An 18,502-nucleotide genomic window follows, 5' to 3' on the forward strand; every position below is an offset into this window, starting at 1 on the left:
AATAGTCAATTTTTGTTTTTGTTTTCTAATGAATGAGAATTGTTTAACCTATCAAATGCCAAATTTATATTAAATTGAAGATTTTGATTATATATCAAATATGATGTTGTTATGGAATGGTGTTAATACATATGTAGCGAAACCTGTGATTCTGTAGTATGTTATATATATGACCTAGTAAAATAGATGAACATCAAAGCTTTTTATGTCTTTTGTATACTATTTAGTAAAGTGGTGTCTCAAATACAATTGTTATGAAGATGCAGGCGATAAATGATATTTTTTAAGCTTCTATACCTCATATCAGGTAAATCTCATTGATATAGGTATCAAGATATGGGATTTCAGAGGCGGAATAACTCAAATATCAAGGCGTTTTAAGGAGGTCGTATTCTTTTAACAATGCCCATAAGGTATCATTATTATAACGTTTTTTGGTCCCTTCCATATTATTCTTTTAAAATAACCATGGTTTACACAATTGTTGATTTTTTAACATTTTCTTATTTCACCTGACTACATCCTTAAGGAGTTGCCCCTTTCTAGTAGGTACATGTCATGGCAACTGTTTAAGGAGTTTACTGTATTTAGTAGGTACATGTCACGGCAACTGTTTAATGAGTTTACTGTATATAATAGGTACATGTCACGGCAACTGTTTAATGAGTTTACTGTATATAATAAGTACATCTCATTGCAATTGTTTAAAGTGTTTACGGTATTTATTAAGTATATCTCATGGCAACTGTCTAAAGGGACATTACGTATTTTTTTAATAAATGTATTTGTTGTATGCACTTCCACTTATGTTACCATGCTATCCCCATATGCATAGTCCGTTCCGATTGCCCAGTTTGTCCACTTGAATTGTTCGGGAATGTCCTGTCAAAAATAGCACCAATGACGGTTTTGAAACGAGGCAGTAAACACAAGTGTTCTGACCGTTTCCAAAGGGGCCCCCAGAGAGGGCGTTGAAACTCATTGAATCAGTAATTTTTAAGCATCAGAAGTAAATTGCACACATGCCAATATTCAGAATTTAAATGAAGAAATATGTGTTGGCATCTTTGCATTATGTATAGACAACAGTGAATATATATTACCGAAATGTGACCGGTACAAATGGTACGGGGCTAAACACCTTCCTCAACCATGGGACAAACCTTTCTGCAAACAGGACTATTCACGAGACGAATATCCCTTCTCAAATGTTATCATAAAGTGTATATATGCAATGACAAGTATACAAAAAGAGAAACGTTTGTGATTGTTTCTTACATTGTACAACTAAATGGCAATATTTTTTTCTAGACCATGCATTATATATATATATTCATGCATACTCTCGTTCTCACTTTCACTGTCTTCATACGCTAACACTCAGTTAGTCATAATAGCCATCACACACAATAAACATTTCTGGCAAAACCACTACGTGTACATTTAGAGTATCTGTCAGATATGGAACGTGTTGAGATACTTGATAATTATTTTTCAGTTCTTTTGTCCGAAACAGAAGCCGTAGTTATCGACAGCACGCGTCATTTCCCCCCGTTTTCAATGCGTATTCCGATTATATCTGAAGTCGAAAATGCATTATTTATAGAGACAAACTTGTTTCATGATCATACATTCTAAGCCAACATCATGTGAAAACATGAACTTCTGAAACATTACGATCCTATTTACTTTATGTAGGTACTCCTTCCTCAGTTATTCTTTTGAACCGTCATTTTGACATATATATATTCAAATCTTGCATGCAAATAAAAAATCTTTACTCCAGCAATTCATTAACTCGTTCCGTTTTACTGAACCCGGGACTATTATAAACTATCTAAATCTAATAGCGCACGTATCTCATCTGACCCCGATCGCGAGTACCGACAGATGAGAGAACAGAAACAGTTGTCACTTGGAGGGCCGCCTCATAGCAAAATCAAACTAACCAGTCACTTATCCCTTCCCTTCGCATAAACTACTGTATACAGAAACACAAAATAAACTCTGTCAAATACATGCCCATTAACATAACAAAATCTATGTTCCAACTCAGACAAAGATACTAGTTCATGGTGTTAGATATTTGTTCTAACAGAAACAGAATTCTGTCGATTCCATTTCAGCTTTATAACGTAATTCTGTCGCTATCCTTTGACCATTGTGCAACTTTTCGCTTCGTAGCTGACGCGGTAACGATTTTTTCTTGCTAACTTCCCACGGCCAGTCATTTTGTTTACAATGAAACGGTGTGTTATGCGTATGCACTAATAGAGGGAAATCCCTGAATAAAACGTTGGTCAGACAGGTAGAAATCTGTTTTCTGTTTTTTGTATAATAAATTGCAACAATTAAAAAATGCATAAACATAACAAATTGATATCGGTCCAACAGCGGACCGATGTCGCCAAAACCATATAACTCGGTTACTGGCCTTATGCATTTTCTATGCATCCGATATCACTCCGACGTTGTGTAAAAAAGAAAAAAAATACAGACATAACATTATGCATTTGCCTAATGTATTTATAAAACTGAATACAATAATTGTCAGCGCTAAGATATCTTTTACATTTATGTCAAAGTTTTAATAGATAAACGATTTTTTTCATATATACAAACATACATGTTTATTCACTACGGACCGACTAACAGGAAAATGCGCAAGATTTGCAAAGCGAGTTACCGGCATTTTCAAAATTGACAAAGAACAGACAGCAGGCATAACAGATATGGACAGTGTGTTTGGATATTTCATAGACAGACTAGGGTAGTGAAAGGAGATGAAGGTTAGCTGTTTTATTTCATACGATCATGTCTTATCTAAACTAATCTTAACATCGGACCAGTGCTAATCATGTTTTATATATGAGTAAACACTAAGATGTTCAGAAGTTGATTGCATACTGAGTGTTTAAATACTACAAAATAAGTGTGTACCTATATAGTTATATCATTTTGAATGGTGTAAAACTGCATGTTGAGTTTTTACATGATATTATATTTATATCAAGAGTGGTGTTTTCTTATAGGGGTTGGCATTGACTTTGGTTTGGTAGGGACAACGGAACCAAATCAAAAATAAATTGTGGGCTTTTCCTTTTGGGTAGAAGATTTGATAGGAAAGTGATTGCCTTGGGGCCTGCTGGTTGGATATTTAGGTGGCAGAAGTTTTAAACGTTTTATGTGTTGGTTGAGCAATATATAAAGAGATAAAGAGAAAAGGTTCAAATAGGTAGAATTTTCAATTTTTGTTTTACAGTTGTGTGAGATGGCATTCTTCAAAATGAGGGCAGGCGAACCAGTGTGGAAACCCTGTTTAACCAGGACAGTGGTAAACGTTATCATAATCGTCTATGGAAAATCATTTGGTTCTGAAGTCCCTATAGAAAGACACAGGATATGACGGATTGCACCATTTAGCGTCCCTAGACACCAGATGATGGGACCCACCAGCATATTTCTGGTTCTGAATCTAATCATGGATATGTTTAGGAAGAATTTAGAGGGAAAATTAGCTGCGGGAGGATAGTATGATGGAAATATACACCCGTGTAGAGTGTGCAGGAGGGCCATGGACCAGGGATGATATGGACGTATTGTGGTTAGGTGGCCAAATGGCCACAGAACGACAGAGAGAGTGCACCGACTGTCACTGATTGTACATTATAGATGGATGAAGGAGGATTTCCCGAGGAGGGACTGTGACGTCATGATTTTAGAGCTCAGTCATCTCCGCCACAACAGGCTTTTGTCTTGATGTGAACCTTTACCTTTTTTTTTCTTTCTTTCTTTCTTTCTTGTAAGATGTATATTAAAAAAATTCAAAGATTATTTTTTAAGTTCTCAATATTTGAATCTTTTATTTCTCAATCATAACTTTGTCTTTCATATAAATTTCTTGAATTTGAATATTTTGTGTCTCATGTTTCTCTTTTGAATATTGCACCGCAGTGATTGACTTCGTGCTTTATTGTATAAATGTCATTTTTGTTTTTTATTTAGGTCCTTGGACACAGAGCTTCCAGTTGTGATTGGAGACCCAACCCCACTACATAGTTCTTAATGGCAGTCCCCCGTACATGGTTCACAGAATACACCGCCCTATGGACTCTCCCTGAAAAGTTACGAGTTAAGTTCACACGTGATGGGAGAGACCACTTCAGCCGTCTGGTCACAGATTCTACCTTTTGGGTCGACATGTTCCACAGGGTCATTTTCAATACGGAGTCACCGAGACAGGCATTAACTTTCTCCATCAGAATTTTTGACACAGTTGCCTCTCCACCACTGACCTTGAATCACTTGGTTAGTATAAGTTGTCTGTTAGTCAGTTATTTCTTCCCTGCACACACTAGTGATTGAGTCAAACACTCACAATGTACACCTTGGTAACACTTCCTGATTGCCTCCCTTACACCATGACCTGCCCTCTCATATCACTGTCTTTCATCTCAGCTGGTGCTATGTAAACATTCTGTAATCCTATCATTGTGGTGTTGTACTGTTTGTACAGTTATACGTCTTTACTTTTCTGTCTGATTATTGGCTCTTTTCTTTAAATAATGACTGGTGTCCTGATTTTTTTACGTTAAGTCCTAAATTTAGGGGGTGTAGGGATTAATATTGAGTCATCTCCCCTGATCTTCAGACAACATTTTTTTGTTCAGTATATATAGATGTAAAATGTAAAAAAAAAGGATTAAGTGAATAATTTGAGATTTTGGTTAATTTTGGTGCCGAATTCAATACAAAATAGCGGCTCACATATAAATAAAAAGGTTCATATGTCACAGGTGTGTGAGATAACAAAATGAGGCCAGGTGAACCAGTGAGGATAACCCCAGTTAATCAAGACAGTGGTAAACGTAACCACTATCGTCTATGGAAAATCATTTGGTTCTGCGGCCCCTGTAAGGGAGTGTGCCCTGTGGAGGCTACATATGTACAGTAAGGCCCAAATGTCTGCGGGTTATGATAATGTGTAACAGGCTTATCATATATTGGAAGTATCTCGTTGCATCTTACATAGATAGAATCAAACAATGAAACAATAATTGCCATTTAAATCACACTTGCTAATGGGGAACTTAATATTATTCACTGCTGGTGACAGTGCACTCTCGTGGCAATGTTTTCGTTAATGGTTTGGACAATAGATAAGCTGTGGATAAATACTGAGGATAATATCAACCAAATTCATATTTCATGTCTGCAACACAATATGTCACAGAACCATTCTGTATCACTCCATCATATAAATACATCGTGTGCCTAAACACGTCAATGCCTACTAATGTAGAATATGTAGTATATATATATATATCGTATATATATGTGAATTTATATTTAATATTAACCAATACTTATATGTGTTTCAGATGTTGTGACAAAAGTTAAACAGTTCTTAATGGAATTAGTGATGGCATAGCGATAACCACCTGGGAACGGCTTGATTAGTTATATATCATAAATAAATGTTAATAGTTTTATGTTTTTCATGGTGTATTTTTTATAGTTTATATTGCTGTTTTTTCTTTGATATATAAGTATGCATGTATATATAGAAACAATATGTAATAAATGGAGAAAAAAAAATAGTTTACACGCTACGAACTTGTTAAGACTACGGGTGTTTTCAAACTTTAGTTTCAAAGTTTAATGTATTGGTACTTAAAGACTGCAGATTGACATCGGATCAATTACGGGAAAACATCGGACCAACATACACATGTTATCTAGATACTGTGAGGAACATGGTTTTCATGTTGGAAAGACGTCCGATAGACATCGGGCCGATATACCTGCCGATATTAGACCGACATCAAAACGTGTTACAAAAAGACCTTTCTCATTTTGGGGTTGAGCTAGCATGGAGACTTAGACAAGCAAAAACAAATGTCATTTCAAAATTAATCTTATATGGAACGTAGTGTATAGGGTATGTCAGAGTGTGTACACACACACACACACACACACACACACACACACACATGTAAGTGACTACAGAAAGCGAAAGGTAACACGGGTAAGAAATTATGTAACCGGCAACCACAGTCGTTATAGTCTTTTCCGTGGCTCAAAGCGGCAGGTATGTGACCGTGGTAATTGATATTTCGATATCTCCGTTAAGGATCTCAACCGGGACGTCTGTTGTATTTTGCTGACGCCGATTGAGTTAAAGAAATTCCCCGAGCCAAAATAATCAGTTGGAAGAAGTTTGTATTTTACAAAAGTGACAGGGATCACAGATTCATTTGTAGATTAAATTCACTATTCACAAACTTCTGAGGACACGGTATTTCCAAATTACGAAATAAATGTTTAACGCTTAAACGGTATATTTTTATAATAGCGATAAGCTAAAGGTACTTGTTCTACACATTTTGGTGAGTTCATTCCTTTGCATTTTTGTATAGAGGTGGTTTGACAAAAGGACGTTTATTAGCATCCCTTCGTGACAAAGTAACATTGATGAGTGTTCCTTCGCAACAGTAGCATGATGGCGTAAAAGCGACCTTTATCATTCTGTCATCTGTTACAAAGCTACACTATAAGCCATAAAAGGAGGGGTTTTCTGTACTGACATATGTTCTTGTTTATTCTCCTGAAAGTAACAACAGAAGAAAAGTAGAAATATATTCAGTTTACTGCTATTTTCGACTTAGTTTAAAATCGATAGCTTTGATGGAATTTTCTCCGTGTACCACACAACCAAAACATTTAAAATATGTGTTTGAGGGGGGGGGGGGGGGGGGGGGGGGGGGGCAAAATTATTTGATGCTATTTTTAGAAGACTGCTCTAGGGATCATTTCAAGGAAGTGAATTTTCGGATTTTTATACTATTGAGATCAACTCTAGCATGCACCGCGTCTTTGTTTTCAGTATAAACTATAATTTAAATAAAAACCCATAAAAAGTTGAGTTCAGCCAAGAGAGGTTTATCAGCTGTATATGTAATGAAAATCAGGGGATGTATCTGTAAGGTAAGGAGCACTAAAAGATCGTTCTCTAGTGTGTTGTCGCAAGCAGCGGACAGGAATCCTTAATACAGATGAAATGAAAAATAATTTTGAGATGTTTCCTGATTTTACTACTATTAGTGTCCGTCTCTTGCTCCGATCTAGGTCTGCCTCAACATGAGAAATGTCAAATGGATGCTGGTCCGATGTCGGCCCGCCCTAAAAACTGACAATAAACGGTATTGGTTATTTCTGAGGTGATAGGGCCTTTGCAACCAGCCAATGTCTTTCTCAACTCCCTGGGGAGCAAACAGTTGGTGCTGCCATTTCAGCGATCACAGCCAGCATTCTACAATGTACTTGCTTTAAGTTACTTTAAGTAACTTGCTCAAAGATACGACACAGTGCCGTGCCATAACTTGAACCAGTAACCATTTTGTGTCGAACCCACATTTCAACCCCTCAAAAGCTCAACTATGCTCTTATCGCAGTTTTTAACAAGAGTCATACACTTTGTATTTGGTAATTTGCTGCAAATGCCACAGTCCCCTTCAAAATATCTATGGAGAGAACACTTCCTGAAGTCAGCCATGGGGGCAGCCGTCTTGTAACTATAGCAATAACAATAACAGTGGAGCGCCCCCTATGACAAAGGGATATAATTTCTGAGTCAAATTTTGAAAACTTTTTAATCAATTGTTTGAGAAATAAAGGATTTGTATAATATTTTGACACAATTTGTAAAGGCAGTTGACCATTATATTTTTCATAAAAATAAAATGTTTCATGTAATAAAAGGGGTTTAGTATTTATTGGGTGATAAATTATGGCAAATTTCTATAGGATATCACAATGATTATACATAAATCCTGCATAAAATATAAAGCCCAACTTTTGTTTAATACATTATTAACGAAGAAAACAACCTGGGTAATAGTAACTAGCAATCCTTATTTTAATTTAATTTAAGCATGAAACCTTTAACATTTGTTTTGACCAATGTATTGCCATTTCATTGAATGGCTGCATGATTCTAACACTTAAACCGTAGCATTGCTTTGTGTTGTAAGATCGAACGTTCTTCCTTGTTTGAGGCCAAAATACTGCTTTATGTGTTAAGTTCGAAACATAACTTTGTTTTGTAAAATTTTAATATTATTTATATGCGTATAATTTTATCATTGATGTTTGTATGGTATTATTAATGATGTAAGTAAAAGGTTATTATTGATAAGCGTAGAATACTATTATTGATGTGCGTAGACTACTATTATTGATGTGAATAGAATACATTGATGATTTAATGATGTCTGTAAAATATCAGTATTGATGTTTGTAAAATATTTATTTCAAAATAAGTTATCTAAAACTGAATGTTTAAATAGGTGTCTTCTTATCTCAAACAATTAGCTTTAGCCTGAAGCGTTTTATGAGGGTTTCGTGTCTGACTTACATGTATACCCAACTGCCCACAGCAGCCGTCACGGCATCTGCTTTATTAATGAGGAGTTGCCAATATTTAGTAGGTACATATCATGGCAACTGCTTAAGTAATACGGAGTTACCCTTAGTAAGTGGGTAACTGTCATGGCAATTGCTGTAGTAATTAGTATTTACCCTTAGTTAATGGGTAACTGTCATGGCAATTGCTGTAATAATACGTAGTTACCCTTAGTTAGTGGGTAACTGTCATGGCAATTGCTGTAAAAATAAGTAGTTACCCTAAGTTAGTGGGAAACTGTCATGGCATTTGCTGTAGTAATTAGTATTTACCCTTAGTTAATGGGTAACTGTCATGGCAATTGCTGTAATAATACGTAGTTACCCTTAGTTAGTGGGTAACTGTCATGGCAATTCCTGTAAAAAATAAGTAGTTACCCTAAGTTAGTGGGTAACTGTCATGGCAATTGTTGTATTAATAAGTAGTTACCTTATTTAGTGGGTAACTGTCATGGCAACTGTTGTAGTAATTAGTATTTACCCTTAGTTAATGGGTAACTGTCATGGCAATTGCTGTAATAATAATTAGTTACCCTTAGTAAGTGGCTAACTGTCATGGCAATTGCTGTAGTAATTAGTTTTTACCCTTAGTTAATGGGTAACTGTCATGGCAACTGCTGTAGTAATTAGTATTTACCCTTAGTTATTGGGTAACTGTCATGGCAATGGCTGTAGTAATAAGTAGTTACCCTTAGTTAGTGGGTAACTGTCATGGCAATTGCTGTAGTAATAAGGAGTTACCCTTAGGTAGTGGGTAACTGTCATGGCAATTGCTGTAGTAATTAGTAGTTACCTTAAGTTAGTGGGTAACTGTCATGGCAATTGCTGTAGTAATAAGTAGTTACCCTTAGTTAGTGGGTAACTGTCATGGCAATTGCTGTAATAATAAGTAGTTACCCTTAGTTAATGGGTAACTGTCATGGCAACTGCTTTAATAAAGTGGTTGTCTTGTCACGCTCAACGTTGTCCTGATCAAGTTTTTCGGCAAACATCTTGCATTTGACACAATTGACATTCTATATCGATAAAAAGTAGTGTGTTATACAGTGCAGGTGTGCTGGTTCGGATAATATTTGGGCTTGTGATGATTTAATTATAAAAAGAAGTGAAAATGTGCAAATTGTTCATAATACTGTCAGGGAAGTAAATTAATATAACATGTACATGTAACTTGATCATTGTATGTTATCATGCTTTATATTTTGATAATATTCATTAAGTTCATAAGTCTAAGAAGTGTGTACATTAAGAAAGTAAGCAGTTAAGCCACCTTATTTTGAATATGAAGAATACTGATGCAAAACTATCAAAATATTTGCTCCGTGACTGAGATCTTGCACCAGATACAAATTCAGGGGAAATTGAATTTAAAGTCTTACACCTTCTAATAAAATATAATTAGAATCGAGATACATTTATAGCATGGACTATATACAATTTATTTTGTTCTTGAAATGTTTTCTGTTTGTGTTTTAATGAATAAGTCTAATTACCGCGTTTTCCTATTATTTTTTGTAATGTTCATGTACATACACTTTTGATAAATGGTAATTTTATAAACTAATCCAAAGAAAGTGATGATCATTTGTCATTGATTTAAACTGTTTTCTTGTGAAAGGTATATACATTTGAATGTAGGAAAGGTTGGGGGTTTTGTTAAAGATTGTTTTCATTTTATCCCCCTGATATGCTGGCATGTAATTTATGTACATAAAAGTCATTGAAAGATATTAAAATATTGTGTTTGATTTGTAGCGTCAGTGCATCAGTAGGATATCACAACTAACACATGTTTGCAGTGTTAAAACAGAGGTGAGTTTTGCTTCATAAAATGTCCTTCCAGTTGTTAAATTGTTAATCAATTTGGTTTTATTGATACCCATTTGTAACCAATAAAGCATCACTCATCAACCTTGGTGGCATATTGTTCTTGTTGGAGGATGGTCGTCTGATGTATTATTTATATTAATGCAATTAATTTATAATTATCATCCATCTTCAGGTAATTTATGTCAGGGTATCTACAGTAATGACAGTTGTAGTTTTAATAACTGATCTAAATGTTCTTCTTAACATTAAGATTAATATCAAGAATAACATGAAAAGGCTATGTATACTGAAAATATTAAGTGCTGGTTGAGGGAGATGTCATCCTGATTTGCACTGATAAGAAGTTTTATCATTTCTGACAATTGAAGGATTTTTTTTATTAAATTTAAGAAACACTTTTTCAAAATATATAATGGTGAATTAATTTGGAGGGTATTTTCTTTTATAGAATGTAAAAACCTTAATTCACACTTTTTCACAATATGGCCATATTAACAATTGAAAGGTATAATGGAATTTGTTTTCTGAAACTCAATTCATCCGAATGGCCATGAACTTGTCAGCAAATAAGTTGCAACTTCACTACAATTCTATTTTCTTTGTTTCAATTGATGATTGATTGTTGCTTGCTTAATAGTAATTTACTTGTTTCAGCCCTTCAAGGGAAAGTGGAACTAAAATGAAGTGTTTTTTTTATTTTCAAAAATACAAACCAATGTAATTCATTTAAACCTGTTCCCATAGATTTGTAAGATATGAAAACAAACAAAACTTCAATATGAATAACAATTCAATGTTTATCTTGATGGATTTATAATTAAATAAATAAAAATACAAAACAACAAAAGCTGTCAGGAATTACAGTAAACTTGATTTTTTTTAACATATATTTGTGTGTGCTATTTACCAATCTTTCAAGGACCATAACTCCTGAACAGTGAAACTGGAAATTGACAATATCAAACTTGACCTCCATCAGTAACAACATAATATAATTTTAATGCTTTGGTTGAACCGTTCATAAGTTATCGCATGGAAACGACTGTAGTCGATCGACCGTCCACTGTACAATTCCAAATCAATAATCGGATTGTTCCATGCTTACCATCTTAACAATGCCAGGAGATTTCATGGTTAGAATGTTCGATTTCAAAACTATATTCCGAAATAATTTGCATTTTATTTCATTTTATTCAGATTTTTTGTTCACATTAACATCTGGAAATTACTCAATGTCTTTTTTGAAATATTGTTTTTTTAGATTAAAACTGATCAAGATGACATATGTGATATTGCTGACCAGAACATATATAGATTAGTCCAAAACAGGTATTTTACTACCAAATGAAAAAGTTACATAGACAACTAAATTGTTTTTAGTTATGCATAAAAAGATAAACATATCTACACTACAGCAAATCTCACTAATCAACAAAAAAACATGTCTGTTAAAAAGTATGCAAAAAACGTCATCTGTATCGCCTTCCTTACATACAGATATATTGCATTTTTTTCTACGGGTCAAAATCAGACACACATCCAGTGAACTGTATACAAATTTCAATTTAATTAGTTTACATTGAAGTATGAATAACATATAAAAAGAAGATGTCATATGATTACCAATCATACAAATCAATGCATTGCAAAAGCCCACACTACATAACAAACTAGAAAAGGCCCCACAACGTCGAGTGTTAAACCATTCAATCGAAAAAAAACAGCCTGATTTATGTACATACATCTGTTTACAATATTTGTACATTGTAAAGAAATAAAATATTTATTTGATCTAGCTTTCGAAACAGAGAGGAAAGCATAGCTCGCAAAATTGTTCTGCAGTTTAGTAGCGTGTACAAAGAAATAGTATATTTTCCCACAATGTATGAATATTGTTTAACCCTGCAACTTAAAATTTACACTTAAGCGTATATTCTGTTTACCTCCCAATTATTCAATTTGATTTTCACTGATTTCGAAATGGTTTAAACGCAGACCGCGAAGAGGACCCAAAGATGAGACGTTAACAGTAATTTGAGTGTATCCGTTGACTCGCAACATATGCAGGATACCACGTGACTATATATGTATTCTATATTTTGTATTACTATGTGATTGTACCCTTGTATCTGTATAGTAAAATTGGGAATTGCAGGATAAACAACCATAAATGAAAAACAAATATGGTAAACAGCAACAAATTACAACCACTGAATTACAGGCTCATTACTGGGACAGACACAGATAAAATGTGATTCGATAGTTTCTCCCTTTCCTACGGCATTAGTGTAACAGCACAACATATTAACAAACAATAAAAACTACTTGAAAAAAAGTTGAAGAGCAGATACAATTTTACCGTACAATTATGTGTGTGATTGGAATATAATGTTTCAGTTGAAAACTCTGTGAAAAGAAACTTATATGTGTACATCATATGTTTACTATTTTCAGATTGCAAAGGAAAATATAAAGATTTCAAATGATGAATCAATTAACTACGAAGAGTGTGACAGTTTGTCTGTAAGTTATGATTTTAAGACATAGTGTGTAGTATAAAACAAACTTAATTAATGTTCCACCACTGTTAGGTTGCTTCAAATTCTAACACATTCAGTTTGATTCTTTATATTTGTAACAGATTGATCCATGTTCCACATAAGATTGTATTACTTATGACCTGTCCTATGATTATTTGTTTCGTCAGTCCAATAAAATCTTCCTGAAAACAGGCTTTGCAAGCAATATGATTTTAAAGAAGTCCGATGAAAGACTGATATTCAAAAAGTTTTTGACAAAGACTGCTTTCATTAAACTCCCTAGAAATATAGTAATTGATTTGTCTGTCCTTCTGTCCGTCAGGATGATGACTTGAGTATTCTTTGCATTATTGAAATGAAACATATACAGATGGAAGATATTGGAAAAGAGATTGATTTTGGGGTCAATAGTCTAAAGGTCACTGTAACTAAAAATAGAAACATTTTTGAAAAATGGTTTCGGATGGTAACTTGACTTTTCCTTGCTAGATTGGAATAAAACTTGTACATTGTGAAGAAATCGAAAAGGGGAAGAAGTCTATTGGTGTTTGGGTCAATAGGTCAAAGGTCAAGGTCACTGTTACTAAAAAATAGAATGAAAAACACCATGGACAATTGTGTCCGGAGGGTAACTTTTCACTGCTGGATTTGAATGAAATTTATACAGTGTGAAGAAAAAGGAAAAGTGAATAAGCTTATTGATGTTGGGGCAGTAGGTCAAAAGTCAAGATCGCGATCCCTAAAAAAAAATAGTGGAAAAAGGACTTGGAGATGATAACTTGAGTTTCATTTGCTTGGTTGGAATGAAAAATATATAAATGGAAGATATGGGGAAGGAAAAGAAGCTTTTAATTTTGGGGTCAGTAGGTCAAAGGTCAGGGTTATTGTTTAAAATTTTAAGTCCCACCTATGATAGTAAAGGAGCATTATGGTTTCTACTCTGTGCGTCCGTCAATCCGTCCGTCCAGGATCAGATTAAAGTTTTTTGTCAAGGTAGTTTATGATGAAGTTATGGCCACATGTACTTAAAACTTAATACACATGTCCATTATGATTTGATCTTTATGAATTGTATGCCATTTTAGGGTTTTAACCTCAATTTCAATTGTACATGGAAAATGATAATGTGAGTGGGTCACCATTGTACTGTGGACACATTTTCTTCTGAATTGGTTTAGGATTGGTGTAAGACTGAATTATAACACATGTTAACAGGTGAAAAATTAGCAATAATATACATGCTAAACCATAAAAATGTTTCATCTCCCTGAATGCGCAATTCGAGAAGCATCAAGTTGGCAGAATTTATGAAAAATGGCTCCACATAAACATTATTTTTTTGTTTGCATCAGACTCTGTGTTTTGCCCACAAATGAGCAAAAAAGGCAATTGCTGACGTCATTTTTTTAGTATCAATTTTTGCATTCATATGATTTTTGGGTTTCAATATTCATTAATGTTGTCCATGCTTATACAAATTTATTTTATTGTCTATTTATGTTTAAATTTTCATTTCAGAACACACAACAGCACTCCTAGACCTAAAACTCCCAGATATCTAATTGGAGTGATTATAGTGAACTTGCACTGGAGAAAATAAATGTGGCAATGGAATCAATCAATGTGAGTCCTCTACGTTCTCTTTCAGTCTAAAATCTATAATGTAAAAGAATCAACAATGAGGTACTACAAGCGCAAAGCAAATTAATCTTTAGATTCATTGTGAGACAAAATAAGGACAACTATTTAAGGATTAAGTTTTATCAACAAACACTGCCAAATCTATGCCCTCAGACACTGATATAATAGCAGATTTATCAAAGCTTTACATGGAAACAGTGGTCAATTCCTTAAAAAACTCAAATTCCATCTGTTATGACAAATAGACTTACTAAAGCAGAACTTAAATTATTAATCCCAGGAATAACTATATATCGTTTAGATTAGGCACGACTTCATTTTAACATTTCTTAACATTTTTGAAGTACCACGTCAAAGACTGGATGACAGTGAGCTGGAAAATGCCATAAGTTTCTTTTGTGGTACTTCATTTATGCAGCTGGTGTCCTATGGTACAAGAGATCTAAAATTGGATTCAGGAGAAAATATAACTATTCCAGACGTTATTAGAACAACAAAACACTCCAAACTTTGAACCAAAATGCACATTATCCAAGATTTTTAAATACTTGTGCTGCTACAAAACGAACAAATTTACATGGATTGGACAATATTGCAGCTGAGGGCATTGAAGGTTTTGAATCACTTAAAGAAATGACAAAACAGCTACATGAGAGATCCATACTATCAACTGAAGAACATGAACAAATACAAAAAAAAAAAAAAAAAAAAAAAAAAAAANAAAAAAAAAAAAAATCAGCAAAACTTTATTTCAAAACAGACTATAAACTACATCTGGAGAAAACATGTCTGTGTGCTGATTATTGTCTTCAGTGGCTTTTGAGTACCCTGAAACAAATGTTCAATGTCCCTGTGAACACATTCATACATCAGTGTGTGATAGGTGTGAACTTCTACATGGCATTGAGAATAATGAGTGCAAAGGTATTGACAAGATGGGAGATGATGTCTTTAAAGAATATACAGGCAAAAACTACCAGGACGCAATACAGAAAACCCATGACTAGAAAGCTTATAATGTAAGAAACGCTAACCAAGATATTTTTAGAATACAAAAGCTGGAGAATTTAAAGCGCTTTGAAGGATTTTTAGCGATGGACTGGACCATGCAGTTTCTACAAATGAGGTATACAGACCGGTTTGGACAAAGGGAAAAACAATGTCATGTCAATGTTTATAGAGATGAAAATGGTGAAATTGGAGTAACTAGTCTTATATGATTAATTTAAGATAATAGAAGCTCATTACAATTTTACTTTTAAAGCAAGAAAATAGCACTGGTTCTTGTCTTATTCGCTGCATTTTTTCTGAAATCGGTATATCTGTTTAGTATGACTAATGATTTCAACAGAATTTAACTACAAGTGCAACATACATGCATATGAAATGAGAAATGTCATAACTGTATATAAAAAAAATCAAACGACTAAAAATCCTATTAACTGGACAGCAATAACACCTTCATTATATAATTCTATGTTAATGAAGCAAGTACTGGATACTAATTAAATGTAACAGGGTCTTCAAGTGTTTAAAGACAATGAACAATTAATCTCTCTTTTTTGTACAGTAGTCTAAGTACAAACAAGTTTTGTACAGAACAATTGATATCAGAGAAACACATTACTAATTTATTTCAGCATAAGACATTTAATCATGTTCTGGAGAATGTAAAGCAATATTGGTTTACAGTGGCATCACTGTTGGAACATGTGCAGCAAACAGTAGAAATCCAATAACCTCATGTACCTCCGCTCTGATAATGCAAGCTGCTACCGCTGTGGAAATGTTTGGCTTGATATTCCTCAAATATCATAAGAACAGGTAAGAGATATTGTATGATGTTCCCCATCACCTAATACAATGTTAAACTAAATGTAAAGTGATATTTTGATTTTTGTCTCGCCTGCGACGAAAGTCGCGAAAGGCTCGACATAGATGTTGCTTTTCCGACGTCGGCAGCGGCGTCAAAAAAAAAAAACAATTGTTAAATTTTCTGCTTAAGACAGTTTGATATGAACTACTTGTGTGATAGATCGATGATATTTTCTATAAAGTTGCATTACTGTCAGTACATATCAGTTTGACGAATATTTCGAGGCCCTGTCCCCTAGGTCATGGTCCAGGGATTATGAAATAATTAGCAATGTTGCTGTCCATCAGAGTGTTTTCTTTCAAAATTTCAAATATGACTATTATAAAAAAAAATGCTATTAGGTCAAGCTGCACTACATCACATTACAGGTTTATAACTATGTGAAATGTTAAGTGGATTAAAACTTATGTTTCCTCATCATTAAAATAATTTTCTCTACATTAAACGTCAAGGCCAGAGGTATCTTTCAAGGTTTATGACACATTTTCTTGATATGCTGCAACCATTTACCAAATATTAAAACCTTATGTCAATTAACAATTTATGTTAAAGACATGAAAATGTCCAAAATGATCAAGTATTTTGACCTTAAGGTCACAGGGTAAGGTTACATGAAGGTCAAAGTGAATGCAACACATTGTCATATGGTATCACACCTGAGTGCGAAATATCATAGGCTAGTATTAAACAATAAAAACTTGGACCATAATATTTAAGAAGTAGAACCAGAAGTAAGAAAACACTACTAAAACAGGTCTCTCTTTGTCGTGGGGAGACATACTTTTACATATCAGCCACTTCTTAGACATGCTCATTCGTTATAAGTTACTTTTATTTATCCTGCAATGGACCATTTCAATACACAGATAAATATAAGCAATCGATTTATTTTATTTGAATAGTCTTCTTTTGTCCTGCTCCAATTGCAATAACGCTTTTACATTGAAATACTGTTAGCTAAGCACACACATTAAATGACATAAAAAGAAAAAGAAGACACAAAAAATATCTTAGAATACAAGCAGTTACTTTGAGCTAGTTTAAAGGTTATTCTCTCACAATGAATAAACCCAAAATCGATGCCTTTGGTGATATTTAAACTTTATCAAAAAGGGTCGGTAATAATAAATTATTGACAAGCAGTCTCTCTGAATAGTTGTACTTGTGTATTTTGTTATTTTTTGCAGGCATTCTAATAAAGCAATATTCCTATTCAGAAGCTCAGGCAGGAAAGTCCTACTGTGACTCAAAACATAGCCCATATGAGAACAAAGATATGTTTGAACTTAAACCACCAAAGCATTTTTTCGAACTGAACACATAGAGCAAAGTTTTGGCCTTAAACAAAGAGCTATAATACGATATAAGAAGCATAAAGTAATGATTGACCTTTAAACTCAAAGCAATGCTGCGATCTTAATAAAACAATGTTACGTACCTATTTTCCCCAGTGGTTGGTTGTTCTTGTTAACGTCATCCGGGGAACTTATGGTCAACGCCATGGCAATCGATATTGCTACAACGAGACATATGCTTGTGCTGACAGTTGCAACAATAAGGAACGTTTTATGACGACTCGGAGAGGACACCGGCTTTGCTGCAATTTGGTACACATCGGATCGCTTTCGTTGCAACTTCATGAAGACACTGAAAGGCCCCAACCTTTTGTTTCCGTTGGTATCCATGACGAAAAGTCAGGGAAAGTGGTATGGTTAATAACACGAATAGTAACCGATGTTCATGATGATTTAAGATCTATATTGTAAACATGCCTATTGAACAGTTAACTAGATACCTGTCCTGACATGCACTGAACAGTTAAACACACATAGCAATTTCTTATATACGTTATGGAATGGGGGCAGGCTCTTAAATACGATAGGCATACACATACCAGGAAGTAGAAATAATTGGATGTCACAAACGAGCAGAATATGACGCATGATGTAATTTAAATTACAATAGGACGAGTTTCGTGTAACTAATTATATCATCAGATGTTACATAATGCCATTATGCTATGCAACAAACGATAAAGACAGGCTTTAAAAAGCTCAAATTAACCACCAGCCAAAAACATCAAGATATTTGTTTCAATGATGAAACACTCTTATCTTTTACAAGGTATATATATGAGAGATGGCAATCTCGA

At 34.1% G+C, this 18,502-nt stretch overlaps 1 protein-coding gene across 2 annotated transcripts in view; it reads right to left on the reverse strand.

The window, feature by feature from the left end:
* The window catches only part of LOC110466978 (cartilage intermediate layer protein 1-like), a 36,235-nt gene extending 18,032 nt beyond the window's left edge, over nt 1-18,203 (reverse strand). For both annotated transcript variants that reach the window (XM_021523816.1, XM_021523815.1), the window contains exon 1: nt 17,789-18,203. In XM_021523816.1, coding sequence (XP_021379491.1) covers nt 17,789-18,035 — 247 coding nt within the window. In that variant the 5' untranslated portion in view covers nt 18,036-18,203. The remainder of the gene's footprint in view (nt 1-17,788) is intronic.
* Nucleotides 18,204-18,502: the final 299 nt, after the last annotated feature.

The sequence above is a fragment of the Mizuhopecten yessoensis genome, unplaced genomic scaffold, assembly GCF_002113885.1.
Source record: "Mizuhopecten yessoensis strain PY_sf001 unplaced genomic scaffold, ASM211388v2 scaffold11151, whole genome shotgun sequence".
NCBI lineage: Eukaryota > Metazoa > Mollusca > Bivalvia > Pectinida > Pectinidae > Mizuhopecten > Mizuhopecten yessoensis.